At 42.1% G+C, this 18,354-nt stretch overlaps 1 protein-coding gene across 3 annotated transcripts; it reads right to left on the reverse strand.

Moving 5' to 3' along the window:
- Nucleotides 1-9,148: 9,148 nt before the first annotated feature.
- SERPINB1 (serpin family B member 1) lies at nt 9,149-17,723 on the reverse strand. Of its 3 annotated transcripts, none has more exons than XM_040586752.1 (7): nt 17,553-17,723; nt 16,154-16,329; nt 14,025-14,162; nt 13,114-13,231; nt 12,372-12,514; nt 11,436-11,603; nt 9,149-10,667 (listed from the first exon to the last, which is right to left on the reverse strand). In XM_040586752.1, exons 2-7 carry the CDS (start codon nt 16,325-16,327, stop codon nt 10,266-10,268), a joined length of 1,143 nt encoding a protein of 380 aa, XP_040442686.1. In that variant the 5' UTR covers nt 16,328-16,329; nt 17,553-17,723; the 3' UTR covers nt 9,149-10,265. The 3 variants fall into 3 exon arrangements, with proteins under 3 accessions (XP_040442686.1, XP_040442684.1, XP_040442685.1); XM_040586750.1 differs by lacking the exon at nt 17,553-17,723 and adding an exon at nt 17,184-17,528; XM_040586751.1 differs by lacking the exon at nt 17,553-17,723 and adding an exon at nt 16,817-17,175.
- Nucleotides 17,724-18,354: the final 631 nt, after the last annotated feature.

The raw sequence follows: 18,354 nt of genomic DNA on the forward strand, positions 1-18,354 counted from the left end.
GATGTGTCTTGGCTGAAAATTACCAGCCACACAGTAGTGCAGTGCTATTATGGCTGGATTTGCTTGGTAGCTACTCAAGATTTGCTTGCTGCGTGCCCTGTATGCCTTTGTCACTGGGTCTGTACTGGTTACCTGCTGGACTTCAAGGATTTTGGTCCTGATCCTGCTTAGTTTATGAAATGTCTTGAGACATTTAATTAAAGTTAAAACGCTTTATGTATAGTTTTTGATCTGCTGCTGCTGTTCAACTAAGCATGCCAAGTCTCTGCTAAAAGGAGGATGGCTCTGCTGACTTCCCTGAGTGGTATCAGAACGTTACCAGCTCTCCTCCATAAGGACTATTATGTACCACAGTTTTTTTATTATTTTTTTTTTAATGCTATTGAATCATCTGGGTTTTTTTTTTCTGACGTGTTACCTTGCTGAACAATGAATGGTGCTTCATTTCACATGTACAGTATTAACATTTCACATTTACAGTATTAGATTTAAATGCTTTTTAAAAACTTCTATTCAGCTACCGCATTCAACTTGTAAATAAATGCTTCATTCTTTGGCGAAGGAAGGTCTGTTTTGCGCTGGAGCCATGTTGAGCTCCTTGCGCCTGTCAAGCTGTACCTGTGACACAACGCAGCCACAGGCTGTTGGCTACCTGGTGTACACAAATTGCAGGTGGGTGTTTCCCGACAGCAGAGGTACTTGGTGCTGTGCGGAGCTTAGGTCAGAGGGGTTGCCACAACTGCGCATCTGGAGTTCATTCAAAGCTGCTTTTGCAGATCAGGAGGTCTGTGGTCTGAGGATGCAGTTCCAAGTCAGGAAGCCAACTTTTAACTTTCCTGTGGCAGGAAATTCGGCTGACTACTCTTAGGTTTCAGGATTGCTGGAACTTGGCCTTGATCAATATACAACCTGCAAACATTTCATTACTGTCTTCCCTTGACCGAAGGGTGTTTGTATTGGAGACTAATTTTGTATTGAGGCTTCTAGCTTGGTACTCTTCATATGAAGTTCTTCTGCATGACAAAAACATAGGATTTAAGCCAAGGGTCATAGTGTAGCTGAAATATTTCCGAAATTAAACCAATGGCATGAGTGTTACTTCTGGAGAAACGGTTTGAGTCAGATTCCTTAAATGTTTCTATGTGTTCTCCTTCCACAAAAAAGTACCCCTATTCTTCACAGGAGAGCGCTTTAGCAGGGTAGGAGCTACTTCTCCTGATGCTTTAGCAGGGTAGGAGTTTGTGTCTGCCTTTCCAAGATACATAGAAAGATGGGAACAGGGGTGAAACCATGGGATTATATTAATCCAAAATACTCATGGCAAAATTACGGCCAATGTTCACTTTAATTCTTAAGACAGAGAGTTGATGTAACTATTTCTTTAAATGGCCCGTGATTTGCAAGCCTGGACCCCAGCTTGATAAATAAATCCAATCAATGGATTGGTAAACTTAAATAGGTTTTTCTGTCTTACAGGTGTACGAGGTTGGTGTGCTTCCCTTTGATACAACTGGAAGTTACAAGTGTTGGACTAATGCAGCCTGAGGTATTTTTCTATTCTTGTTTTCTTCTATTAGCAAGAAGAATGGGATAACCTCACCAGATTTTCTTAACTTTGCTAGTACCTACTAATGCTCAAATCTAATTCAACATAAAATTTTACCCAAGGGAAACCCCAGACCGCAGTTTCTTGCCTGGGGTTGACAGAAATCTGTACTCAAAAGCCTTATCTTTCTATTTACAGTGCTTCAACTTAAGACTTGATCAGACTTCCCTTGTTAAAACAAATTGTGTACAACAAACAGATGTTACAGCGATAGTTGCACAGAATTTTTGCAGAATGCTAATCATGGATTTTTTCCCACATACCTCTCTGACACCCCCTGTTCTGAGCAGCTTGGTGTATTTGAGGTGCACCTGGTGAAAGTCCTCTGTGGTGGTCTGCACTCAGCAAAGACTTGGTGGAGTTTAGCAGGTAAGAGTCTCTATCAGCCAAAAAAAGTCTGTGGCAATAGAGGCTACAGCCAGTCCAGCTGTGCAGAGATCATTATTTTCTCTGCAGTGTCTCTTCTGAGTTGCTTGCAGGCCACTGCAAAATTGCTAAGAGAAACAATCTCTTCTGTTCTTAGTGCTCCTGTGATGGTCCTGCCACTGTCCTGCAAGGAAAGAGCTTATGGCTGAAATGAGGAAAGAGAACATAAGCTGCTGCATGGAGGGAATCGAAGTGAGGTCCTAAGAAAGCCTGCAAGTAAGGCAAAGTAATTTAAAAGTAATTATTGACTGCAGCTGTTTTTCCCCTTAAATGTGACAGAAAAGTTTCTGCATCAATAGAAACAAGAGCTGGAGGAGACAGGAAACTGCAACACCACCATGTAGTTTCTGCCCCAAATACCTTGGGCTTCCAGTGGAAGGTGGTGTAGGTGTCATACGCATTCTCTGTAATTGACACAAATTGTGATTCAAGCAAATAGATTTTTCTGCCCTTGTCTGAATAAACTGTGGGTTCTCCCTTCATAAATACTTGGTTTGTGCTCCTTTTTCCCACCCTCAGCCTCTAAGCACTTGTGTGTTATCCGTACAGTGCTATACTGCAAGTTTTCTCCGACTTGGCAGCCCTCCTTCTGTTGTTTGGAAGAAGGCAAAGACCCACAGCCCTGTGCAGAGCCTGGGTCTTTTCCTCATCCACTGACTAACACCTCCATCTACTGTGTGTGACATGACACATAAATCTTATAACGTGCTGTGATGTTAAGGGAAAAGGATATGGGATCCATTCACGCTCCCCTACTGATGATGAGGATATGCCTGTTCATGGACCAAACTGCGATTTCTCTAAAAACTGCGGGAAAAAATGTTTAGGTCACCTATATTATGAAGGTAATAAATGAAGTATTCTGTACTAATAGATAAGGTATGACTTAAATGGATATGTGGGGATGGAGATGTCGGCATTGTCTTTCCTGTAATTTTACAGATGAGTTATGGAACAATAGAAGCTGCAGAATTAAGTACCAACAAAGGATCGTTCCTTATTCCTCATATTACAGAGAAAATACCGTAACTGTAAACCATAAACTGTTAAGTCGCTCAGCTGTCTAGCAGGGTCATTGTATTTTGTCTGGTAAAAAGCAACTGAGATTGCTGGCTGAAAACAGAATAAGACTAAATTTTGTTTTAAATTAATAATTACAGTGTCTGTCCCATAATAAGACTTTTGAATAAAGCAGATGAGGATCTTCAGGGCAGTACTAGAATGATAAAACACGTAACACCAAAAATTGTGCTTGAAGGGAAAGAATTTTTCACTTTGTAAAACTTTTCCACAACCTTTCATGATACAGTGCAATAGCCAGAAGATGATTACTCTTGGAGCTCTGAGATTAAATGCAAAGTGACTGACCAGGGTCATACATGTGTAGTAATGCAAGAAGTAAGGCTTTCCGTATCTGTGAGGGCTTAGATACTACCATTTGCACTCTGTGGCATGCATATGAGAAGTCATTGCCTAAAACAGAGGATATATTGGTTAGTTATAACCCACTAGTGGGCTATAATTGTTTTTTCTAACTCAAGATTTAGTTACTAACACTAAAGACAGTAACAAAAAAACATGGGTTTATTTTGCTTTGCTGGGCTAGTATTGGGAGGACATAAAGTGTTGCTATTTGGGTCAGATATTAGAGGACATTCCTGGTACATGCTTATCAAGTGTGCAAGAAAGGGGATTTAGTGATGAAGAATACCAGCAAAGTGTGAAGACAGGTTTAGTATTACTAGCGAGGCATTTCAGATTCTTATTCTTAGTGATGTTAGCTTTTATATATTGCAAGAAATTGAAACTACTAGGGTAATTCAGCTGTAGAATATGTCACAACTATTCTTTTCTGGGGTTGGACACGCATTGCTAAAGGTTTTGGTCAACAGCTGCCCTGTCTTGTCTAAACAGTGGGTTATAAAACTGGCAGTAGGCTTGGTATCTCTCCATGGCATCTACTGCAACCCAGAAGCTGATAATACTGATAGTTTTTGGAAGCTTTGAGCAAAGTGTCTTTCTAAATATAAGTGAGTCTTTCGACAAGCTTCATTTATGTAAATTTGCATGGGGTTTTTTAATCCCAAATTCACTGTTTTTTGTTGTTTGGTTGGAACTTTCTTGTTCCTTGAATTAATGCAGTAATCTCATTAGATTAGTATTTTTATCCTGCTAGTCCTCTGAAAGGCATATGGAGAAATAAGGCAAGATGTGATCATGATAGGGTCACTCTGAAGTTAATGGACTTTGATTCTGTATGAGTCCAGGTTAGGGAAAGTTTTTGTAACCTGTAGATTTGAGCCAGGGATGTTGTCTGGTGCTCACTTGGGAACTTTTGAGTGCTGGGAAGAAACATGTGGGTTGAGGTGAAAGTAGGGTAGAGGACTCCTGGTTGTACAAATATAGCTGAATCTACACAGAGGAATAATGGAGTGAGGAGGTCCCTCTGAAACACTGGTTCAGAATAATCCAAGCAGCCAAGACTGCTGTGATCAGCACCAGCCACGAGGCTGAAATCACAGAAATGGGATGGGAGCTTTGAGACCAGCCCCACAAAGCAGCTCTTTCAGGAGCAGAACAGCGGTGGTAAGTCTTCTCTCCCTGGTCCCCATACCTACCACTGAGACAACACCAGCTGAGCAGGTGTAGCATGGAGTGAGACAGAGTCCTGGGTTTCCCCGAAGAGGGGAGGGAGGTTTGATTAAGTTGTTCTTGGGTTGGTCACAATTGCTGTTTCCATGTATATGGTGTTTCCCGTGGTTCTTTGTACTGTTTCCCATTTCTCCCTACCAAAATGAAACAGAAAGACACAAGTAGAACCTGCTGACCTTACTGTGGAGACTTCATTAATAATTTTCCAGTGGCAAAAATGGTCTGGCTAAGAACCTAGGTCAGTTTTATTCATCATACAGATGAACTCCCCAGGGGGGGCTGGTCTCTCCCATCAGCAGAAGACTGTGCAGGATGGCTGGTGCTCTGCAGGTTTTCTCTCATGAAGGGATTTCAGTGAGTGCCCTGGGGTGGTTAACACACAGGACACGTGAGCCTGCAAGTGTCCTAGGCCAGGGGATATTGCTAAGTTAAGCCAATAACTAATATTTTTGCCTGTGATTGAGCTTGCTGTGTATCCTGGGTAGGGTGCCTTGTACTCCTCTCCTTCCCCTGCTCCTCCTTTCCCTTGGAAACTAGCAGTTGTCTCCTCCCATGTCCCAGGTTCAGAGCAGCCTTACTCCCGGTCTCTTTCCCGGTGCTGGAGTAAATCAGAGCCGCGTGCGCTCGCCTTCCGAGGGCAGCACAGCCTGGCAAAACGTCCAGAGGCGCCTTTCCGCTCCTCAGCCCCAGCTGGGTTTTTCTCAGTCCTGCATGAAAAAAAATTGTGCCCCTCAGGACAGCTCCAGCAGACGGTGCAGTCTCGCGGGCTACTAAAATGTTGGCAACACACAGGTTGAAGTTTCAAAGCCATCGTGCCTCGTGGTCTCTTTCCAAGCAAAGTGTTAGCGTACCTTTTCCCTTCCTCCCGGTGGCAGTTGCAAGGTGCTACGCTGGAAACAAGGCTGCTGCTCCCTGCTCTCTCCCTCCCACTGATTGATGTGCATCTCTTTTATATCCCCTTTAAAGAGGGTCATCTCCGCTACTCCGTGCTCCATTAAAAAGTCCACCGTGCCAGACACGCTCAGACATGGACGCTTCACCCCGCACCATTTGCTGTCCCTCTGAAACAGCCCCAAGGCAAAGGGGGCAGTTTCCTCTCAGGATGATGTGTAAAGTCCCCCATAGGATTGGCAATGCTGCTTTCAACAAGCAGAAACCAATCTCCTGGTGAAATTGCTTCAAAAGCACAAGATGAGCTCATGAAATTTAAAAATAGTGAAGTATGTTTCTTTGTTTTCTGGCCTTCAGTCCCCGGGGCTTACCATTTCATGCTCACTTAAGGGCAAGAATGGTCTCATCTTAAGAACCACATGTTGATATAGTGCTGTATTTATCTTCAGAGTGTAGAGCTTTAAGGAAATACCAAATATTGCAGTGGCACCAAAAAATTAGGGATGAGATTTTGATCCTGTCAGGTGGCAGTTGCTTCCACTGTAAAGACCACCATGAAAATCCACCATGCCACGATCTCTTTTTCTTTTATATAAGTTGTTCCACTCAGAAGTAATGCAGGCCATGAGAAAGGCCACGACATAGCCCATGATGGTGAATTCAATACACGAGAAACATCTTGTACTGTTACCAGTTGTTTCTCCCAATGGGAACATACCAATGTCATAGATACGGATAGCAGGACCAGAAACATCAGTTAAGTAATGCCCCCAATGAATTCCATTGCAGTTTTTAAAAAGTTATCTAATGAATACTGTTTCCATTATTTAGCTAGTTTGACTCTCGGAGATAAAACAACTGGACAATATAGCTGGTAAGGAGTCGTCCAGGCTTTTATACTAAATATTTATATGAAATCATGAGTTCTATTTTAAATTTCTCGTACTGTTTTCCATGCACAGAGTTTAAATCCTCAGTTAACCTCTGGGCTGCATTTTCTTCCCTTTTCTGTGAGTGCTTTCTCTCATGTCAGGAGAAGTTCTTGGCCAAAATGACTGTCATTTTCCATGATACGACTTAAAAATAAAAGTGATTATACAAGCTCATTGTTTGAAGTTCTATTTGACCTGAAGATATGGCATTCTCTGGCTGATGTGATGAATTAGTCTGAAGTGCCAGCAGCCGCTGCGCATGTTCAGCGTGCTTCCAGGCAGGCTACGCTTTCCAGGATTTTGGCTGTGGGTTTTGTCTTCTATTGTTATTAAGCAGTCGGGGATTGCATAGGCCCCTTAGCAAATACAGATAAGAATATGTATTTAAATGGTACCATAAGATGACATGACAGAGCTAGACAGATTTGTTACAGTCAAAAAAACCAAAAACAAACAAAAAAAAAACCACCACCCCCAAAAAAAAACCCCAAAAAAACAAAACCCCAAAAAACCAAAACCCCAAACAACCAAAAGCCAGTTTCTTATTTTGATTGCACCTTTTTATCTCAGCAGGTTCAAGTGAATTGCACAGGTATTATACCTATCTGACACCATATATAAAAAATCAGGACAAATATCTGTCTCTAAGACATCTGAGGACTTGATCAGGTTTATGTACTTTACCAGGATTTTGGTCGTATATAAATAACTGAAAGCATTTAACAGTTAAAGTATTACTAAACGTGCTCTTGAGTTAACTCATTTGTGTGAATTTATCTCTAGGATAAGGTGACTTAAAACCCAGAGATAACTGTCCTCCTTATCCACACGATTATACATATTTTCTAGGAAGAGCAACTTACACGGTATGAATCAGACAAAAAGCAGCCAAATGGTGGTGGTGGTTGGTGGTTTTTTCTTTTTAAATTACTGAAATCAGAGGGCTATCATAAAAAGTCTGTGTAAGCAGCAGTACGAAGTCTGGCTTACTCATCACATCACAGTAAATATTGCTCTGAGTTTTGGATTGTTATAAAGTTTGGTCTGCTTAGGAGAGGCCAAAGTGGAGCATGAACTCCACCTGCTGTAATCTCTCTTCCACTGGAAGAAACACACGTGTTGTGTTCTCAAACCCACAACCTGTTGCAAATTGGTTTTGAACAGGGAAATTCATGCTGAAGTACTTACCAGTCTCCTCCTAGAATATTTAACGTTAGTGAGCCTGACTTTATAATGTTGTGGTCTCTTGGGTTAATATAAACCAAACTTTTTTATATGGAAAGTATTTTTTTTTATATTGTGGGTGTGGAATTATGACTGCTGCTTAGCTAAGACCAAGGCTAAGGGTGCTGATTTTCTATTGAGACTTCTGTTGTAACATTCTCTCATCTTGTATAGTATATCTTTAATTCATTAAAATCACATTTTCTTCCTTTTTCCGCAGTTAAAGCTTCTCATACTGAAAATTACCATGCTTTGAACTCAGTGAGACCTGTGTTCATGCAGTAGTTCTAAAAATAAAGCCCTTCACATGAGCTAGTCAAAGCACTGTTTTATTTTTTGAACTGTGAATACAGCTGGAATTTCAGTTTTCCCTGTTGGAGTCAGCCCTTGTCAATCACTTGTTCTGAGAGGGGCACAGGAAAAAGAGGAGTATTAAGGAAAAACACTCACAACTGTCCAACTGTCTTACTGTGGGATATGAATTATGAGAGAGGAATATCTGCCAGTAGGCTTGCTGTTCATTTTTTTAAATGGTTGAATATGAAACTAACTTTATTGAGGTTCCTATTACCGAGATTTTATTTTGTGCCTCCTGTCTGTAGAAAGACAAATTTGTCTCAATATAATAGTTCAGTTAGTTAATGAACACTGAGACCAAAGTAATAAAGAAATACATAAGCCTCTTCATAAAGCTACACTGATTTGTACTATTATGCAAGGTTTTATCTTTCTTCTGATCTCCTGGGAATTACAGCATCGTGTGTCTTGCATTTAAGCATATGAAGATAAGGATGTAATTACAATGGAGTTTTTGAGCTTTACTTAGTCAAAACCCCTCTGTGGCAGTGGAAGCTTTTGTTTGCTTAAAGGCTGAAGATGAAGGCCTAGAAACCCAGAACTGTTGCAACGTCAAACCACTACAAATTTTCTCATGGATTCTGTGCTAATGTTTTTCTCACTTATTTACAGAGCCTCGGGTTTTCAAAGCATTTAGCACAGAAGGGGTTACGTTGACATCTGCCCTCTGCAATACACACTCTCCTTAACAAATTTACCAGAGCCTTTGTAACTGAGGTGTTGCTAACACATGGAAGTATTTACTAATGTACAGACCAAGAACTTGTGTCATTTCATGTAAACTGTTGCTCTCTCCCTCTGTTCCCTGTAGGTGCCAGCAGCTGGGGCCATTACACCGGGCAAACTGATGGCTCACACAATCATCTCTTCTACCGAGTAATTTGTTTCTCAGTATTTTCACCTACTCCAAACAGGCCAAGGCCTTTATACAGCTGACCACATCTGGCACACCAGTGGTTTTCTCTGCAGCTAGCCTTCAGGTAGACGGTTACTTTTGTACTCAGAAGTTTCCATTTTGAACACAGTTTAAGAAATAAAGACTATTATTTGTTGTTTGAAGAAAGACAAAAAGCATATACAGCTTTTAATTCAACAAATTATCGTGGCCCACTTCAAACTAAGGTTGTACAGGTAAACATTACGGTACCCAAGACATACACGATACAAGCAAATAACCTCCAGAAATAAACACAGAACACTACCAGTATGTAATTACAGTGGCTCCCAGGCATATGGCTGTTGTATAGTTGTGTTACAGTTGTAAAACTCAATGGAAGTCAGCTCAATAAATGTCGAATCCTTGTAGATAAAGAGACTGCAGATTATACACAGTCATCCTCTGCAAAGCTGTGTGGCCAGCATCTAGTGTTGTATTGAAAGCTCCTGAACATGCAGAAAGGCACCCATTAGCTTCTAGCACCCAAAACCTCTTAAGCCCCGACACATTTTCACGTTTTCAGTAACTAAAATGGCACCACACTATACATTTTAAAAATCTCTTTAAGCATGTCACCTGAAGTTATTACTCATTTATCCTCCTCATTCAAAAGCTGTGTTTCAAGTTTTTTGGCTAATAACTGGAAGGGGTTAGTTCTGTTTAAATAGCTTAATCCTTTCTCTATTAATAGATGTCTCTAAACAAATGTTATCTGACCTTCTATTTCACGACAGAACTGGGTAAACTCAGCTGTTCAGGAACATGCCTTTTGGTGCCTGGAAGTATTTTGTTCAGGTATTTTTGAAAAGCAAGACTTCAGGGGAGGAATAGCTTTGCAAGAACATCCTAGTATACGTGCACAAGAAATGACTGGATTATTTTAAGTTACTACAACAGGGTCAACATACAGAAACCCATGCAAGGATGCATGCAGGGTGGTCCTGTGCTTTAAAAGACAGAGATCCTTCCAAGAGTATTTCTAGTCAAATTTCAAAAGATTTCTTCTGCTACAGCTAAGATTTTCCTAGTTATTAAAGATGGTGTCAATCTCAAGAAAGAAAAATAAATTACCCCTCAGTTTCTCTGGGATTGTATTAACGGGAAAGGCAGAATTTCAGTCAAAGTTACTAGGAACAGGAGCATTAACTTTCTACATCAAAACTTTCTACATCCAACCCATTCAGGAGCAAAGCTTTTATTAACTACAGAAGGAACTGGTCTGCAAATGCTAAGTTCTCTTTTATGGAGAAGTGTATCTGCCAAAGAAAAGTATGCTTTGCGTTGGGTTGTGGCGAATAAAGAAAAGGAAAGGATGGTCAGCATTGAAATCTTCTTCCATCACCATGCAGAGCATAGCAATGCCAGCAGTAGCAGCTGCAGCTTCCGTGCCTTCCTCATTCACTTCTACAAAAGCCTTGTGGACAATTTTAGAGAGAAAGAGGTCACGTGCCCCTGACATTCCTGACAAGTTAGCCTTGCCACTGTCAAATACATCCAACAGGCCCATAGCAGCTAAATCTGATGTAAGGTCATAGCTTTCCTCTAGCTTAAACTTTGGCAAACGCACATGAACGTCAGTGGAATATAGATGCTCTGGACATGTCCATTCCTGGAGTTTCTCTAAGGTAAGCTGCTTTTCCAGCTAGAATTAAAAAGACAGAATTCGTTACCTATCACCAGTGTAGAAATATTTCTACGTATATTTCCATTTATATATTTCTACAATATTTCAGTAACATTTACAAGGCTTTACAGAGCACTATGCAACTATATAAAAATGACTATACCCTTATCTTTGATGGCTCCATATAGATCAAACAAATGCTACTAAAATAAAGCAGAATCAGTGCAGTTTTTACTTTACAAAACAATGCAGACACTTGCTTCTTGCTGCAATGTACAGAAGGGAAAAACATGCACAGACCGCACCCAAAACCAGTCATTCTTACTGTTTAACCTAACTAAATGGAATTATATAATTAAAAAGAAGTAACAAAAATCATCATCAGAGAGCTCAGAGAAGCTGATGTTTTCCTGGTCATTTCATGGAAAACCATCTCACTACTTCAAGGCTAAGAAAATAAAGATTTTTAAAGGTAATGAAAGAAAAGTTCTGTCATGAAAAAAACAAGCAAGGCAAGTTAATTCTCATGGTCAACTTTGTTTTCACAGTCTGCCTCATGGTTCAGTTCAGCAAGCTGAAGGACACATGAACACAAGTTACAAACTGTAACACAATTCTCTTCCTGATGCAGCACCTGCACTTATACCTTATTGCAGTGCTAGTAGAGCACTGTCTTTTAAAAATATGCTTGCAGATACTGGCTCTGAGAGCATGGGTTCATTAAAGCTTTAATTTGGAATGGCTGAACTTATCCATTAAATAACTGCATTAGCCTAGATGGCTCACCTTCTGCAGTCCAGTGGAGTCATCTTCAATGTCATCAGGTAACAGGATGATCATGCTAAGTTCTCTTCCATCATAAGGCAGCTCTAAAACACGGATCTTAACTTCAGGGATGTACCCAAAACAAAATTTCTTTTTCTGATACATCATTTTCACTGTCTTTCTTTCATTCTGGATGGGTAAAAGGTACCAAAGTAACAGTTAGGAAAATACTAATTTAAAGAACTGATAGAAAACAAGTTAAAAACTGCATTCTTGCAAAACCTCTTGCTCCATTATATCAGGTGATTATAAAACTGCCTTTGTCAGACTTCTGCCTGCCTGTTTAATAACAGTTTTTTCTGAAAGCATAATGAGTTTGTATCACATTTGGTTCTCCTTTGGCTTCTACAGCACAGTCCTTGCAGAAAGCAAAACAATTTCTTCAAGTTGCTATTCCTTTGTATTGCTCTAGCCCCAGAAATTTCATCAAAAGTCAACAAATATCAACTCTGTTCAACATAAAGCAGGTGACTATATACAGTATCTTGTAAAGCTGTTAACACAGGCAGAACACAGAACAAGAAAATGGGGCTTAAGCAAAATGTGCTATCATTTTAGTACTGCTTACCTAGCATCACAAACAGGCACAGTTCATAGCAGCTGAAACTGTTAGATGACACAACTCTGCTAGGCACGGGCAGGGTCCTAATCTATAAGTGAGAATTGTCTCTGATACTACTCCAGTAAGTGAGACAACAAATAGCTTGCTGAAAACAGAAAAATACTAAAATCCATTTAAAACCCCTCTTTCAGGTGAACTGAAAACATTCATTAAAGATGTTCTACTTGGTTTTTTTTATTATTTTATGTGTAAGCAACGCTTCACTTTAGCACATTATTTAGTACATTATTTGACCTTTTTGTTAAATAAGTACTACCAAGGTGTATCTGTATTACCTTATTTAAGCGAAATGGCATGTCAGTGGTGTCAGCTTCTCTAAATTTCTCTGCCCAGCTTCCTTTGAAATAAATAGCATTCACCAGTATGAGCCTGGTCATGTTATCAACTGAGCCTTCAGACAGCAGATTAGGGATTTTACCTGCAGAGAGGGCAGAAAAAAAAAGTCACAACAAAATCTTGTAATAATTTGATGGCATATAAAACATACACGAAGAAACTCATGCCACAGAAATACTACAAATATAAAACTCCAGTCCATTCCTGCAATAAAGCATCTTTCAGTACCTGTTCTCTACTTCACCATACTTTTTAATAGTACACACTACTGTAACTTTTGATATACAGTACTTTGATGAAAATGTAGTATTTTTAGCTTAAATTATCATATGACTCATCATACAAAACCTAGAAAACACCCACATTTAGAATTACTGGATTTAGAAATGTGTATACAACATGGGCTGGGATGGTCTAAAACAAGTTCTTGAACTCATGAGTATAAATCTATGTTTAGGCATCTCTCCTGGACTCATGGGCCTGAACACAAAGAATGGAAAAGTCTCAGGACTTATGGAACTATTGAAATGTCTTGCTTAGGTATTTTCTGGTTCTGTCAACATATCAAGTGAATATCCCAGGACAAAATTAAACAGTTCTAAAGGCGGCACAAAACAAAAACTATTCCTGCTCCCCAAGGATGAAACACTGCCAATTACTTTATTAACTAAAGTCATTTACCTTCAGTTTTCTCCTCTACCCACTTGTTAATTTCTTTCCTGGCTTCATCACAAGCATGAAGGAAGTCAACTGCAGCCAAATCAGCTCCATATAATTTCTGAGTATTAGTCAGGAAACTCTGGATTTTGAAATGATAAGAACAGCTTTCATTTCATGTAGATAAGAAAACATCTCTTTATGATGTAGATAAGGTGCACTTCAAACAGATTACCACTTGCTCTGAGGTGGGGCTCTAACAGTGCACTGCCCGGGGGGTTCTGAGGCTGGGTGGTTTTTTTCACCTCTCATAGTACATCTGCCACGTATACAGCTGATGGGGTGCTTACTGCAAGTGTTGCAATATTTATCTGTCATTCTTCTGAAAGAGGCTCAAGGGCAGCTAGGATAAAACAAAACTCTCTGAAAAAGCTGAAGAGGGATAAAAATAGCAGTCTAGGTGCACACAAAGGTATAATTCACTGGTGAAGAGGCATGTTGTTTAGACATGTTGGGCATCCCCTCCCAAATAAATACAGTGTTTTCAAAAATATTTAAGTAATGTGGTACTAGACCAATGAAAATCCTAAAAAGCTGATTGCAACAGACACAGAGCTACTTGCATCTTAAAAAGCTGGTTGCAACAGAGTGGGATGTTACAATAGTTACTAAGAACCTAGACGAGTGATTTTTCTCTTGAGCCCAAGAGCAGCAGAACAGAACAAGGAATGAAAAGGGGTTGCTATGTAACATCCTTTAGGTGAGATGCACAGATGCCTACAGATACGGAATGCATATGCATGTCTGCAACACTTCTGTCAACTGCCCAGCAACATTTAGAAAGAGGCCTAGAAATATTTCTACTTCATAGTAACTCAAATAGCTACATTTTCCCACCAGGTTCCACCACACCATCATGATCTGCACCAACGTACCGGCAAGAAGCTGTAGGACTTCTCTCCAAAAAGCCGACTGGCAAGCCGTAAGAGATAGGGAGCATTGCTCCTGTTTATATCCGTAGTCAGAGCACGAAATCTCGAGTGAATATCTTCAACTTTGTCAAAATGAAGCGTCTGAAATAAAAGAAGTGAACTAGCTGCTGCTAATGCTGTCTTAAAAGAACATACAGTATATCTATAGGGTGGGTCTGATCCAACAGGTAGGTAGGTTGAGGAGAGGAGGACAGGAGGAGGCTGGAAGCCACTTAGAGACTTCTGTAATGCTCAAAGAATGAATGAATTTGTTTCTTGGTGCTACACTGCCTATGTCAGTCATTTGTATTAAGCTCCTGGTTTATACAGAGTCACAGCTGAAGCTGCTGATCACAACCCCGAGTCCCATCTGTGTGACAGCTGCATGCCTCCCCTCTGTGGACTACTGGCTCCCAGGCGGGGACTGAAGAGAGACGATGCCATAGAGACACCTTTCTTGCTTCCCCTTTCGGCCCAAGGGAACCTGAGGTTTTGCTTTTCAGAACGTACAATCAAAACTAGCACAGGTGAGGTCTTAAGAAAACTTAGAACAATTACTTTTTATGGTTTTATGAAAATATAACTGCTTATATATACAAAAAAAACTGTATCATCTTAAAAAATCAAATGCATTACTGCTGTTTCTCTTTACCAGGACCTCCTTTCCCAGAGGCAAGCCGGCTAGTCAAGGCTTACAGATACAACAGCAGAAGCTGCTTGACCTCACTGACAGGGAATGCTAGACCAAAGCAGGGATGTTCACACTCAAACCACATATTTCTCGGCAGGGAAGACTGCTGTGGAACAGCCACTCGATTCAAAGGAAAGCCCTCATTTTATCTCACTGGGATTTTGGACAGGCCTTGCTGCCCACATTTATACACATATAAAAATACATCGTGTTGTACATATGAATAGCTGAGATAACACATCACAGAGGCAACTGACAATAGGAATATGATCACAGAAACAAATTTCTATATGCTTGCAAATGGCTCTTGACAGTCACCAGTCAATGCCTCCATAATTAGCTGTTTTCATAAGTAAACTATTGTGGTACTGGAACATGCATTATTGAAGGTGACTGTGTCGAAACATGGTTTGTTTTTTTTACCCCCCCCAAGTTCCTTTTGCATGATTTCTGCTGTCAGTAAGTTTATCCTAGGCGGGGCTGTCAGTTTGATTGCATGGAATACATGTTCAAAGTCTGTCTGTGCAAGTAGTGAGAAAATAATTTTATTGTCTTACTGAGTAAGCACAGAACCACTCAACAATATAGAACAGTTCCTCGTAAGTCCAGAATACAAAGGTGAAATTATTCACAGGCAAATACATGATGGTGACTGCAATGACAAGTCTCACACGCCCTTTTGCGCTAGCAAGCGTTAGCCTGAAAAAGGGGAAAAATAAGAGTGACCAAGTCCCTTCTGTGCAGGAGGCCTCAAAAGAAACTGGCACACTCCTACATACATAATTTTTGCAATTTATAATGAGTTCTTTTAAACTATCCTACCTGACCTATGGTAAGAACAAGCACGTGGGCTCAGCTCCTCAGAGATACCCGAGTGCCTGGCTGTTACTAAGATACTGATACTTAGGTAGCATTGCCAGGTATTATCATAGTTGTTACACTTTAAATATAAAACTATTACCATTGTGTTTCTAACAAAACACACAGTATTATTAGCAATAAGGGTACCATTGGTGACCTTGTATTACAAAGCAATAGTTCTTTGTCAAAATGTCTCATGAAAAATACTAAGGCCTTGCTGCTGGAAACACCAATCAATTTACATGGAGACTGATTAATCAATGTAATTAGTTTCCTACTTCAGGAATTAACAAGTGAAATTAAATGAGAAACAAGGGCCATAGCAAATACCGACAGAGGGCCCTGGAGCAGGGCAGGCAGGATGCAATGGGAGAAAAGAGCCTGAGGAAGACTCAGTGAGCATGACAGGAATCTTGTCCTGAGCACATAAAAATAATAAATACCCTCATTTCATCTTCCCTCCTCTAAAACACATCGATTTTTAATGTAAATAAAATATAAAGCAAAAGAGAATTATTTTTTAATTTTTTTTTTTACGAACCTTCAACACCTGAGCCTCTGTATTACCTTTGGCCCCTAGAAGGACCATGGCCAAAGCAGCAGAGACACTGACAGGAGAGAAGAAAATGTTTCCTGTTGGGTTGGTCTCATTAAACCTTCCGAGCAGATCAAGTGCGAATCTGCTGTTGGCATTACACAGGTTCTCCATGGTCATAGCTGAAAAATAAGAGACTCAGTAAGGACTCTGGGAAACACTCTTCAAAAATCTAACCTAACCTCGTGTGACTTACAGAGTAAACATGGATTAACATGGTTGCAGCTGGGTATAGAAACAAGTTTCATTGTCAATGCATCTTCCTTAAAAAACCCAAACCAGTCACATTGAAAAAGCGGGGGGTTTCCATGTAAATTGTATATCCCAACCTTCCCTTTCACACTAACTTTAAATACATTATGTATAAAAAAAGCCTTCTAACTTTAAATTGGAAGTATGTGTGCTGGCAGAATTGCAAGTTACAGCCCCGGCATGCCTGAGAGCTCACCCACGCAGCTTTCCACCGCTCTTCTACCTGAACGCTGCACAGACGTTCACAGTAACCGCACAGGGAGATAAACACACCTTTCAGCACGCTGCCCGTCTTTCCAGCACAAACCACACCACAAAAAGGTGCCGATCTCGCCCAAAGCTCAGATGCACGCTTACCTTCAGCAGCGTAAAGCACCGCTATCTTCACCAGCCTGCGCTGTGGAGAACAAGTGAGCTACCTGCACACTGCATCCAGGTGCAAACACACCCGGTCCCAGCAGGGATGGGTGGCCCTAAATGCAGGCGCAGGGAGCCCGGGGTTTGTTAGCTGAAGGCGGTGTACCAGCAAGCGAAGGCAGAAACACAGCGCAGGACAAAGCTTCAGGGCTGACACCGCAGAGCCCGAGCGGTGATTCATTTGGGTGAGATGCTCCCTAGGAGGCCCTTGGAGCGGGGTGGAAGGTGCAAGGGCTGGGTCAGGTGCAGGCACCCACCCAAAGGCCAGCAGCCGTACCGCTTGGTGTTGCAAAACCTGCCTGCTCACCCAGCTCAGTCCTGCTTCCTTTTGCTCGCTTGCAGCAGGACTTTTGGATTTGGCAGCTCCTAGCTTGTTTCCTCAAGGAGTTTCAGATACAGGCACTCGTGCATCTGCCCTCAGCAACCAGGGCAGCGGCCCAGCAATGCTGTTACAAACACTGCGCAGACACAAAAACATGGAGGAGTTTACACCAGAGCTTGCGTGTTTCCAGCACGGCCCTTCTACAGGAATTGCAAGATATCCGCTTCCACCGCCAGATGGACAAACGCCCCGCATCCCTGCTGTGCGGTTTTACCGAGCTCTCTGCCAAACGAACAACCCAACCCAAACGACAATACCCAAACCCAAACGACTACTTTTACTTTCATTACTTACACCACCGCCCCGTGCCAGCGCGCCACCGAAACCGGCCGTCCCGCGGCCCCCGCCCACAGGCTGCCGGAGGAGCCCCCGCCGCCCCGCGCAGCCCCCGCCGCCGCGGAGGGGGCCGGAAACCTCCGCCCTTCGTCCCGCCGCCGCCGCGACCGCGCTGCCCATCCCCAGGACCGGCCCGGGGCTGCCCCGAGCCCCCGCCGCTCGTCTTGCCTGCCGGGGCGGGGCTGGGGCGGGCTGGGGGGGAACGGGCTTCCCAGGGGGGCAGCGGGGGTCGGGGGGCAATTGAAACCCCAAACCCCACGGCGCCAGCGGCGCAGCTTTGGAGTTCCTTTGCCTGGTGGGACGAGTGCACCGGGGTAGCACATCTCTGCCTTCCCATCACGTGCTCCAGTCACCCTCCGCTTCGAGGTCGCAGTTGTCTTTACTTTTCTAAGGTAAAGCAGTAACAGCGCGCGGGGCTCCCTTTGGCGTAACCCACAGCTTTTTCTCCAGCAGCCCCAGGAACACACCTCACCCGCCCCAGCTTCGGGTGCCCAGCAGCAGGCCCGTACCCAGAGCGCACAACATGCACACAGGTGACTACACTCCCCCCACCTTCAAATAATGCTTTTATGTTCCTCACCTGAGACAGCCGAGTTACACTGTTCACAAAATGAAGCACAGAGCAACCTAGCACCATTTAGATGATGGCCACCAAGCCCTGGTTGGGAGTAGTGCACAAAAAGAAGAGGCGGCGCTGCTGTCCTGCCCAGAAACAAACATGGGGTTCGGGACCCCCGTGCTGCAAAGGCTCTTTGCTGCA

The sequence above is a fragment of the Falco naumanni genome, chromosome 3 (assembly GCF_017639655.2).
Source record: "Falco naumanni isolate bFalNau1 chromosome 3, bFalNau1.pat, whole genome shotgun sequence".
Lineage (NCBI taxonomy): Eukaryota > Metazoa > Chordata > Aves > Falconiformes > Falconidae > Falco > Falco naumanni.